Below are 12,429 nucleotides of genomic sequence, written 5' to 3' on the forward strand. Positions count from 1 at the left end.
ATCTACAATGAAAAATGTTGTATGCATCCGGGTGATTCTCACAAAATCCAGACTTAGAGGGTGTCCAGCATCATTTTTTTAAAGCCCTTGAAGCCAATTTTTTTTGCACATATAACATTAAGTTCTGAACTTACTATAACCATTATTTTTAGAGGATTTAAAAAAAAATTCCTATAGAATTATTAAATTTTTTTAGATTATCATTATCAAAATGTATCATTACCGCAACATGATATTACATTAAATATATGCTTTTACAAACTTATGTTTCGGTAATGAGAACTAAAAAGTTGTCTAGGTACTATGACAAACAAAATTTCAACTTTTATCTGGAGAGAAAAAGTAAGAACTGTTTACCTGGTAGCCATCTTGAGTGTCACAGTCAATTATGTTCCTTCCAACAAATTTGTTTTGAAAATGTTAGTTCATTGAAGGCTTAAACAATGATTGAAAATTGTTGCGGAGGATGAGAAAATTTTTCTTGAACACATTTATTCCTTATTATTGTCTCTACATTTACCAATGATCACCAAATACAACATGTTTCTTTATTGTAAATGTTTATAGTATAACATGCACTGAAGCTTTTTATTTTTTGTTTTTTTAATTATAAAAATTTCCATGTCAAAGAACCCAAATCCAGTCATGGACACGTTGCGGTAATGAAAATTTTCCCCTTAAATGTGGAAAAAACAACAAAATTCATTTGTATGATGAATAGTACATGAAGAGATGTTTATAACTGTATGCTTCTTATTTTGATACTCTTACTTTGCATATACTTTTTTATCAAAATGCTTCATGACACCTCATAAGTCTAATTTTGTGAGAGTCACCCACCTGTATTTAGGTGTGTGTATACTGTTTATATATGTATATGAGTTTGACAGTCGCGAAAGTTCATCAGAACCAGCAGCAGGTTCTGATCTGCACAAGAACAAAGTCAACTAAGCCAGACGCTGAGCTGCAATGCTCCTTATCTGTTTATGAGATGGACGTTTTCAAACGCAAACATTTTCTTTAGATGCGCTGGGAACACAGAGAACCGATAGAGATCAGATGCAGTCTAATTGCTTCAGATAGGAGCGTGTTATTAGCATTAAAACTGAACATAGGACCAGAGCTTCCTGACCTCAACATCACTGATGAACAGAGACCTGACTCCCGTTTCTAACGGTATTAAACCTGGAAACAATTTAAATGCACTAAAATGGCAATTTTTGGATAAAGTCATACCCCTGATACCTCCTAATAGTTTTCTTGTGTTGCCCTGTTTAATGCGGTTGTATCAAGTTTTTGTGCAGAAAGACTTGTTTTAACCCTCGATTTGACCCTTCTCTGACGCGCTTTGCATGTGTGCGATGCTGGTTTCAGATGTATGCATGTTCCTGCCAAGGCGTCTGAGTAGCTTAGACTCCCAGGACAATAACCAAACACCCACCCGCCCCCCTGAACTCCTGCGAGCCGGCTCGAGGGCATTCCTCCACCGGTTCACTGGCAAGGCTCAAGTGGGTCCCGTTTTTTCAAGCCCTCTAATTGTCGAAAGACATAATTGTCGAGCACTTTGAAGTAAAAGTCAATTTGCCATAAGTCCACGGCTAAGTGTTCCACTGAACTTTTTTCCGCTCAACGCTGTTCGCTAGCCAGCAAACTTGTTCAGATGTAATGATAACAATGACTCTATTTAGACCTGTTTATTTAACAAGGCCAAAACATCAACCTCTTTTTGTTGCCGTGAGCCAAACAGCATTGCGCGGTTTAATAGATTAATGGCGACTGGTGAGAGCGCCGTTTGTTTTGGGAAGTGGAGTCGGCGCTATGTTGCCTTTCATGTGTTTTGATGAGCGCAGGTGTTGCAGTTAAGAGAGACGCCCGGGTGACCCGCCGTGCCGCAGCCGCTGTCCAGGGTTTTCATTGACTGTGTGGGTGATGACAGGGTTATGGGAAGTGTAACGGGTACTGACACAATACCTCCACGCTTTGCCTCTCTATGCAACTCAAATTAGTCATTGACACAGCGTGTGTACGCGCGTTGAACCTTAACACGTATGCATGTGTGCGGTGGTACATGCGTGTGGTGTGTGTACGTGCTTGCATCCGTGTGTGTGTGTGCGTCGGTGTTTATTGTTTGCTGTTCTCCTGGTGGCGCCAGCGCTAGAGAAAACAGAAGCCTTAAAAACACTTTGTTTTGGGGAACGGCAAAATTCTGCGGTTTTCTAATCGCAAAGGCGATCAGGGCCCCTGATCTGTGTACTGGCTGAGAGAGAGGGGAGGGGAGCGTTACTCAACTGAAGTTCCATGTATGGCACTGAGAACATGTGGGCGCACCAGTCTGTCTGTCTCCAGCGCTCTCCCGAAAGAAAGAAAGAACGACTCGGTGAACGACAATGAGTCACAAAGACAGAAAATGACGGACAAAACACCTTGCACCGCGTTACAGTGAGAGGTGGCTCTTGTTTAATTTCCCTGCAGTCCAATTGCTCAGTTTTCTGTGATATCAACATGACTAATTCCAATTGATTATGATAGTACCAGTTTTTTTCCACAACACTGTTTACCTTTAAGGTATGGCATTGCAGCTAAATTGTTTGTCGAAATTTCTCAATATTTGAACCCTTTTAATAATAATAAATATAATTTTCTTTAGTGTTTGTCACTAAATTAACATAGTAAAGAATTTTATTTATTATTATTATATAAATTATTATTATATTATTATAAAATAAACATTTCAGGTGCAACAGGCACAAATCCTGAAATTTTTTGCATAAAAACGCAAATTAATCATTTATTAAACAGTATGGACTAGTGCTGCCTAATGATTAGTCGTGACTATTCGTTTGCAGAATAAAAGTTTTTGTTTATATAATTATTATACACAGTACATTAACAAATATTATGTATATATAAATAAAAAAAATGTATAATTTTAAGGAAAATATATTGATATAATACATATTTATGTTTTATATGATATAAATTATATGTAAATATACAAATGTTTATACACATGCAAATATTTCTTAAATATATACATGCATGTGTGTGTATTTATATAAACATAATTCTTATACAGATGTCACACACATTTAATATGTAAACAAAAACTTTTATTCTACAAACGATTCGCGACTAATCGTATGGCAGCTCATGGACTGGTAAATGTTAATAATACCCAACTATATTTACATTATTGCTACTGAGTATTCATAGCATTTTTAATGACCATTGTTGTGATTCTGCCATGCTCATGAGTTGTGCTTAGTTGACAGATTAGTCAACTAGTTATTCATTCAACCCACTAAGACTTTTTTTAATGCAGTTTTGCTAATCCCTTTAAAATTTTATACAAGCATCAATTTATATATAAATGACATACAGTACTGTGCAAAGGTCTTAGGCCACCACCCCCAGACTTGTTGTTTTAGAAATTTTAATGTCCATCCATATTTATTTTTCAATCTATTTTATTAAGATACAAACAAAAAATACAGGAAATTGTACAAAAACATTTTTCAGGACTAAATGTCTTCTTTAGGCATAGTTGGTGTTTAGTGTGACATCTCTTGGCACTAACCACATCTGGAGCATTTTGTGCAGAATAAAGTAAAAAGATTAATTTATTTAAAATTAGAAATTAAGATTTAATTTTATTTAGGTTTTAGAGATCCTGCAGTTTCCTGCTATTGCTCAAGTGGAAGAGGAGTTTACCTTAAATACTTGACACTTCAGTTTACATTTTTATACAGTTTTTAATACTTTATACACATTTTCTGGATGTATTCTATTAAAGATACAATTCTATATGATCACTATAACACTGCAAAAACAACAAATCTAATTCTGGCATGGTGGCCTAAGACTTTTGCACAGTACTCTATAATATTGTAAATTTTCAATATAACGTCCAGACATTACTGCATATTAAATAAGAAAGCATTATTATTTCAGATGTCCGTTATGTCAGTGTGGCATGGAGACAACACAAGAAAAGAAACATAAGATCACTTTATTGACATTTAGAAACCATGCTTGGTTACATAGTATGTAAATTATTCCCAAATTAACATTTTTTAAGCAGAAAACGTGCAACGTACACTATTGGCACAAAACCCCCAATTTTTTTTCTTATAGGGAAGCAATAATTGATTTGACATTTCTTACCACTTCAAAGGCTCTGAGCCCTGTGGGCACTAAATTACTGGAGAAAGAAGATTTGCTATTAGCCAAGTGTTAAGTGTACGCGACTGTCTTAGTCTTTTAACTTTACCTTTCTGCCTAAACACTCCTGCGTGTCCATGAAAAAGAAAGAGAATGTGGGTTTCTCATTGAAGATAGTTACATTCTGACACCACAAAGGGCCGTGTGTTTATCAGTAAACTTTCATATTTCGGTCTTTTTCTTTCATATAGCTGACTTTTCTGTTTCTATGTTTCTTATTTTGGTGGAAAAACTCTCTCTGTTTTAAGCTAAACCACCGTTAAAGTAAAATGTTCTCACTGCCTTTATCTGCCTGTATGTGTGTTTCCTGTTAAACAACTTTTCCCATGTACTCCTTGCATTATAAAGTTTATATAAATGTGTTGTGTTACACTTTGCTTTAGTTGTGGCATTTGAACTTTAATTTGTTGTTAAACACATTGGTTGCATGGTGTCAATAACAAGCGAGTCCATATTCAATATTTTACAGCTGCTTCAAATGATGCTCATCCAAACAGAGTCTTTCGTTTTTAATTCTGGTGTTATATAATATCAGACTTTTTAATTTGTCCCGTTAAATCTTAGCTTGTGTTTAAGTTTCAAATAGATAAAATAATTAAATAAGTTAAAGTACCTTGTATTGCTTAAGTATTTATATTTAATTTATTTATCTAAAATAGGCATAATGGTTGTTATTTTAAATATATAATATATATATATATAAAATTTTTAACTATATTATTACTTTACTGTAATGTAAAATTACATAACATAATATTTCGATTTTGGTCACACCAACAACTGCTACAGTAGACTCACGTAAACTTATGCATGCAAATTAATGATTGAATTATTTATAAAATAAAACATATTTTGTGCAATTCAGTGTGTAACTCGCTCTTGCATGTTAACCCAAGCACACAAACACACACACACACACATCCAGATAAATGGTGTTGTGATTAGAGGACTCAGCAGGGCCCTGCAGTGAGCACGGGAGCCACAGAACGAGAGAGAAGCTGCTCTTATCTCAGGCAATTAATCAGAGGGACTCATATTGCGGGACAATTATTCAAAGCTTATTCTTGAATAACTTACAGCTGGAAGCCTGCAGAAGTTTCCCCTGCCGGACGTGAAGGTCATGAGAGCGAGGGGACGCTGCAGGACAGAAAGCCGGCGGTGCGTTTGTGTTTAAGATAGATACAGCAGACAAGGTCAAAGTCACGGCAAACTTAACTTCTGCTTTGATTTATTTCACAACAGGCAGTTTATATTCTTTTCCTCTGAATGTTCTTTTTAGGTTTAATATTGGGAACTGAAATTTTCATAGATACTGATAATTATTTTATATTATGGCTGATAACCAATTTGATGTTAATATTATGATGATTTGGTACATAACAAAAAATCTGGTGTAAATTTTTTTTACAGTAGAACGAAATGATAGCTGCGTATTACTTTTAAACCTGGAATAGAAAATAAATGTTGATATGTTTGTTTGCAACACAATGATTTAGTGATAAATACAAATATTTTTTATGTTATAAAGGACTGACGTGATGGTTACTTTGTAATTGTTCTTTAAAAAAAAATAAGTTCCTAATTTGTGACCTTGTCTGTAAAAACCAGGCAAAAGTCTCAAAACCAAATACTGAGATAGCTGCAATAACTAATCGATACAATGGATAATATTCAATTACCAAAAATAGTTGTCAATGAATGACATTGTTGATTCGTTGTGATGTCACATGCTCCGCACAACCATTCACTTCATACTGAGCTGTGTGCTTATAAAGTATAAATGTTTGGCATCATTTTATACAATAAATATCTTTAGTGTACACACATGCCCTGAAAGGTCTTCCAAGTCGTGCTGCGGCAATTCGGCAAACTCACTAAAGTTGAAGGGTAATGAGGGAAAAACCAAGACTAATTCAAATGCATTTCAAATTGATTATTGACCAACACACATGATTCATAATTTGTGATTTAAAGTTTAAAAAGTTTTTTTTTTTGCATTGAGAAAAGTAATTAATTGTATTTAATTCTCTTCTTGTAAAAGATGTTGTAGCAATGTGGTGTAGATCTCTTCTCCATTAAACACACTCCTACAGGTTGGTTGTTCTTCGCACACGCAGAGGAGGCTCTCAGATGTTAGTAATTGTCCCGCGTGGAGGCTGTACTGAATTGGAACATTAAAGCATCTTATCTCGTCTCATTTAGCCCATGTCTCACGCTCTCCATTGATTGGAGACCCCAATAAATGAGCTGCCTTTAATTGCAGCAGGCTTTAATCCAACTTTTTCTTGTTAATGTACCACAAAGGAAGGAGGGGGGCGAGAAAGATTTTAATGAAAGTGATATGAGTTTGCACCCTCCCAAACATATCTTTACCTAACCTAACTATTTGTGTGTGCGTGTGTGTAGCCAGTTAGTTGCATCAGGCATTGAGCTTCAGTAAATTGAGCTCTCTCTCTCTCTCTCTCTCTCTCTCTCTCTCTCTCATCCACTCTTTTTCTTATCTCTCTATTTTAATTACTTTACAATGTGTGTGTAAGCTTATTTCCATTCCCATGTACCATTTTTGGCGCAGTGGCTCTCCCGCGTTATCACTCCCTGTCTTTAGTCTTATTCGCATTTGTAAGTGACACAATCAATTAAGCGCTGTGTGTTTATATGTGTGAGTGTACAAATCCATGCTTTTCTTCACCAGTGCCAAATGAAATAGGAACGAGGGGGTGATTTTTGATATCAGATGAAAGAGAAACTGGTTGCAAGTGAAAACAGAGCCGTTTCTCTGCTGGACGGCTGAGAAAGAGGCCCGGTGTGTGAAAATTATCACACAAGCTCAAAAATATCTCTTATTTCAATCCCTCACGTACGCACAAATGCTGATTTTCATATATTTTACTTTCCACTGATAGGTTTTTGCATGGTTTTTGTAATGAGACAATTTTGATGTGTTGGATAAACTGTTTACTGTAACATAAAAGTTTGAAGTTTATCAAATGGCCATATTATATAGTTGATTTTTATTTAATTTTAATTGGTAGACAATGAAATCACATTACAATCAATTTATAATAACGCTTGCAAAGACTTGATGGACATCAACATTTCGCAAAGGTTATGCACCTTTTCACTGATCTGCTGAAGTAGAAGGAAATGGACTTCATATTTAAAATTTCAGGCTCTATTTTGTACCCAATGTGTGGAATGTGCCATCTTTAAATTCTCAAACTCGCTTTCCTTCTTTTTATTATCTACGTTAATTGTATGAGAGAAAAGCGAGAGTACCTCTACTCCAGGAATAAAGGAAATGGAGGATAGAGCCATAAAATGCAAATATCACCCATGCTGCTTTTCCTTTTTTTCATACAAATTAAATGTCAACGTTGTGAAATACTGTCACTTTCCTTCACACTGAGTAGGCGATGACAAATCCATATTCTTCCTTTAAATAAAAATTCTTATTACGGCGGCCAGGGCGGTAATCACGCTGGCACAAAGCCTTCCCGTGATTAACGATAGCAATTTATTGTGCGAGAGGGCCGAGGAGAGCGAGAGCGACCGACGCAGAAGAGACATCATCTTTATCATAATTCGTATCATAAATAACCGGTCCTAGCCAATCAGAGAGCAGCCGGCGTGTCATTCCCAAATAACCTTTGATAACTATTACCATTCCACCGTCCGGAAGAAAGCCTAAAGTCACAATGTTATCTTATCCTCATTCTGCGCCTATAGAATACAACAATATTACCATATAGATTACACTATTTATAATAGAAAGTGTCAGAGGGCTCTGCCTGCACTTCCTGTCGCCCATTGTGGTGCAAAGAGTAGAAAAGTGTTGCAGTGGCCAGATTACCACCAGTTAACCAGAATCACACCATTCTAGATGTGTTGTGTGTCTGTGTGCACACCAGTGTTTGGAGTGCTTGGAGATATTAGAAAATTTTGATTTAATCAGAGATTGTTTTCGTGATCGGATGTGGGTCTGATGTTGTGTGTGTGTGTATCTTGTTCGCTCTGTTGTTCTGCTGTGTAATCAGGCGAGGATGATTTTGATCTGTTGCTCTGATATCTGCCCTCAATTCCACCCCAAGATATTTTCACCCAGTTAATATTGCTCCTTTTCTCTTATCTAACTCCCAGTGTATGATTTCCCCACCCTTATTCTTTGGTGTTATCTACAGTATTTGCCAAACATGACTAAATGGGTGTAATTAGTGGTGTTTGATAAGGCAAGCATCACTGTTGCTATTGCTTGCATATTTTTGTGAAGTATTTCAAGAAACTCCTAAGCCTAAGTATTGACTTAGACTTGTAAGTCATGGTGGGCAATTAAATGAGTGTGGAAGTACCTTAAAGCTAAAGCCAAATCTGGGCACGAGAGATGGAGGTGAACATTTTACACTTGGACTAGTAAGCAAACAAATAGACCTGTACCGGTCACTTCTCTCTCTCTACTGTACCTAGCAAAAATATGTAGTTCATGTTGCAACTGAATTATTTCAAATATATGAAATGAATATATTACATTTCTCTCTGGAAGATGAGGAAGAGGAGGAACCTGTTCCTGCGGATATGGGCACTTCTGCTGAGGCCATGCAGGTCTCATTGGGTGAGGAAGAGGATGGAGAGGAAGAAGAAAATGATGAGAACTGGCTCAGTCGTCATGAAGGACAGAGTCCCAGACCTGAGGGTCTTTTGCCTGCTGCCAAGAGACCCCGACTGAGCACCAAACCCGGTGTTAGTCCTGAATGGAGCTATGAACCACGAGAACCTCTCAGTTCTCTCAATTCCCAGCACATGCCTCATTCCCCCTCCCCTCCCCTTTCCCCTGAATTACCACGACCACCTGTGGCACCCCCTACGCCTGGACACAAGCCCAAACTTCCCTCACCCTCTCCTGCACGACAAAAGAACAAGTCACCCAAAAGAGGGGGTGGTTCTGCACCAACTGGTGTGTTGGGGCGGCCTCTTACATTGACTCCGCCAAAGACCACTCAGAAGCCAGGAAAAAGGTCACCTGGTAGGCCCAAAAGCCCCCGCAGTCCAAGGCCAAGCCCTGCCCATTTAGGGGCAATTGGCCGTGGTTGGGCCTTTCCTCCTGGAGAGGACAATTCCCACGATGGCCAGTTCAAAGGCAATGACACGGGAGACGAGGATATTGAGAATTCTATTGCCGCTGTCATTGCTCGCGCTTGTGCGGGTGGAGAAGGCACATCAGACCCATTTGCTTATGACTCTGATTCGGACAGTGATGGGCCAAACCCTTCAAAACCTGTGCAAAAACAAATACTTACCCACATCAAACCTCCACAAACTCTCCTTGGAAAACACCCACCTACGCCGATTCCCCAACTTCTTAACACACCCAACCGCTGGACAATGGATGACTCTATTGATGAGGTCATTCGAAAGGCCAATCAGAGTCAAAAGCCAATTCAGGCACCAAGTCTATCACCCCCAGAGCCCGCTTACCTGTCCTCGCCATCAGACTCTCCCCCCACGCCACCACCCCCTCTCAAACCTACCCAAGAACGAAAAGACCCTGCGACCCCCTTTCTCCTGAAGAAGAAACTTAAGAAAGACATCAAGGCCAAGCAGAAGAAGAAAGACAAAGAGCGACTCAAAGAGAAAGGCAAAGAGAAAGGTAAGAACAAGGACAAGAACAAGGAGAAGAAGCGAGAAAAGGAACGAGGGCAAGTGGAGGAGAACAAGTTGCCTTGGCCAGAGCTATCGCTAGGGGTTGAGGAGCGAAGAGACGGCATTAGCGGAAAGAAAGAGAAGGATAAGCACAAGGACAAAAAGAAAGATAAAGAGAAAAGCAAGAAGGACAAAGAGAAACGAGACAAGGGAAAGGATCGAGGCAAGGAAGAGAAGAAGATATCTCAAGGAGCCAAAGACATTGCTGCCGCAGTTGCCACCAGCCCCCTCTTCAGCCCCCAGTCCTGCCTACGTGTCCCATCAATGCTGCCCCCTCTGCCACCGATACTCCCTGACAAAGTGTTCCCGCTTCCCAAGGACACCAAGGCTAAAGACAAAGACAAGAAGAAGGAAAAGAAAGAGAAAAAGAAGAAGAAAGAGAAGGAGAAAGATAGGGACAAGGAGCGCGAAAAGGAACGGGAGAGGGAACGGGCCAGGGAGAAAGAGCGAGACAAGGAGGAGAAGAAGAAAGAGAAGGAGAAGAAAGAAAAGACAAAGGAAAAAGAGAAAGAGAAACCAAAACTTGAAAAAACTAATTTAATGGTAAGACGCTCCCGTCCATGTCAAATCCCTAAAATTAAACAGTGTTGGAGCTTCTTTGAAACTGTACAAGCAAGTGTCAGTCAAAGTAGCTAGCTACATTTAAAGGGGAAATTTTAAATACATAACCACATTATTAAAAAAATATTCATTTTGAAAACTATTGCTACACTAGTTAGAACAGGGATGGGCACTTTGGTCCTGGAGGGCCGGTGTCCTGCAGAGTTTAGCTCTAACTTGCCTCAGCACACCTGCCTAAAAGTTTCTAGTATGCCCAGTAAGACCTTAATTGGCTGCTTCAGGTGTGTTTAATTATGGTTGGAGTTAAACTCTGCAGGACACCGGCCCTCCAGAACTGAAGTTGCCCATCCCTGAGTTAGAATATATAAAGTCAGCCTGAAACACATTTTACTTTGTAAAGTTAGATTTTTGAGTAAACAGGATATTTCACAAAAAATACACATTAATAATTTAATGGATTCTGAACATTTGGCATTAAATACCAAAATGGAAGCCAAATGTCTGGAGGTGAGTGGTTAAAAAGTATTTTGGTTTGTGAGATCAGCCAAAAATTGTACTTTTAGAGGCAAAGGAAGTGAAATGAAATCTTTGAATACCAACTACATGAGCCCATAAGCTCATTCATAAAACTTCCACATGAATTCAATATGACTATCAGGTGCAGCATCAATTATGCAAAACACAAGGGAGTCTACTAGCTACCCTCGTTGTGTGCGTCTTCGTTGTTGTGTGTGTGTACCTTCGAGATCAGAGGTAGATCGCTGAGCTACATTTACATTTCTGTCTTTTCCGGTCGATTTGTCCCTGGAATCCTGTTCCTTGCATGCAGCCCCCATACATACACAATGGACTATCAATGTGTGCAAATCAAACAAGGGATAATACACTTCAAAGCCTCTGTTTACCCAATTCATAACCCATTTTCGAATGTGTATATGTCTGTGCGTCTGCGAAAGAGTATGTTAGTTCTTCTTTATCAAACTCATCCTTCAATCCACTGTCCAACGACGATGATAATGTATGTACACCACATCAGAGGAGCTTGAATTGCTGCGGGATTTAATTTTTCCTGCTTTCTGTCTCTTCTTCTTTCGTTACCTGAATCCCTGACCCCGCACTCTTTTTCTCCTTTCTTTCTGTGTCCTGCTGCCACTGGGAGATGGGATTGAAAAAGCGATTTCTCTCGTTCTTCACCTGCTTAAATCTTTCCATCACTTTAATTTTTTGCAAGGCTGCTTTGCCGCCATCCTGAAGACAAAAAAAACACAAGAGAGTGAGGGAAAAAGAAGAGGTAGAGTCGAAGGGTTGCAGAGCCGAGGGGGGGGGGGGGGTTATCAGTCATTGGCCTGAGGTATGTGTGCAAGGGACTTAAATCCGTAGAGATTAGCAGAAAAATGCCGTCGGTAGCAGTAAGGGGCTTTACGCCACTGGTTGTATTAGTTCAGGTGAAAAGAGTATTGCGTTTACATAAAACCGGACAAATCCAGCCACAATGCCAATGCTGTAGGACCACAATGCAATCTGCTATCTCTGGACCTTAACCATAACATCCAGTGCTGCTTCCTGAGAACTGCTTCAGAAGTACTGCTGCCAAAAAACGAATAACAGAAATTGAGAGAGTAAGGCAGAGAAAGAGAAAGCGATAAGGGACAGAAAAATACATTCTAGTATAGGAAGTGAAAGAAATAATGTTGATATTTATCTATTGCACAATACTTGTTTAATGGATATTATGACCACTTATACGCAGGATGGGTCTACTTCTCTTACAGTTCACTCTACTTCCTTTCCTGGTTTTCAACTTTTCAACATCTTTTTTAGAAATATAACAGTCAGGACATCGGGCTAGAATAGACCTTTAGTTTTGCTAACTAAAAAGTGATTGACTTTATGAAAAATCAGTATGAAATGGCATCTGCAGCCATTATTTTACATGTGTTTTTGAGATAAATG

At 38.6% G+C, this 12,429-nt stretch overlaps 1 protein-coding gene across 1 annotated transcript in view; it reads left to right on the plus strand.

Annotated features, from left to right (window-relative positions):
* The window catches only part of taf3 (TAF3 RNA polymerase II, TATA box binding protein (TBP)-associated facto), a 56,949-nt gene that overhangs the window by 28,878 nt on the left and 15,642 nt on the right, over positions 1–12,429 (plus strand). The window contains exon 3 of the mRNA XM_055190274.2: positions 8,759–10,458. Coding sequence (XP_055046249.1) covers positions 8,759–10,458 — 1,700 coding nt within the window. The remainder of the gene's footprint in view (positions 1–8,758; positions 10,459–12,429) is intronic.

The sequence above is a fragment of the Misgurnus anguillicaudatus genome, chromosome 1, assembly GCF_027580225.2.
Source record: "Misgurnus anguillicaudatus chromosome 1, ASM2758022v2, whole genome shotgun sequence".
Classification (NCBI taxonomy): domain Eukaryota; kingdom Metazoa; phylum Chordata; class Actinopteri; order Cypriniformes; family Cobitidae; genus Misgurnus; species Misgurnus anguillicaudatus.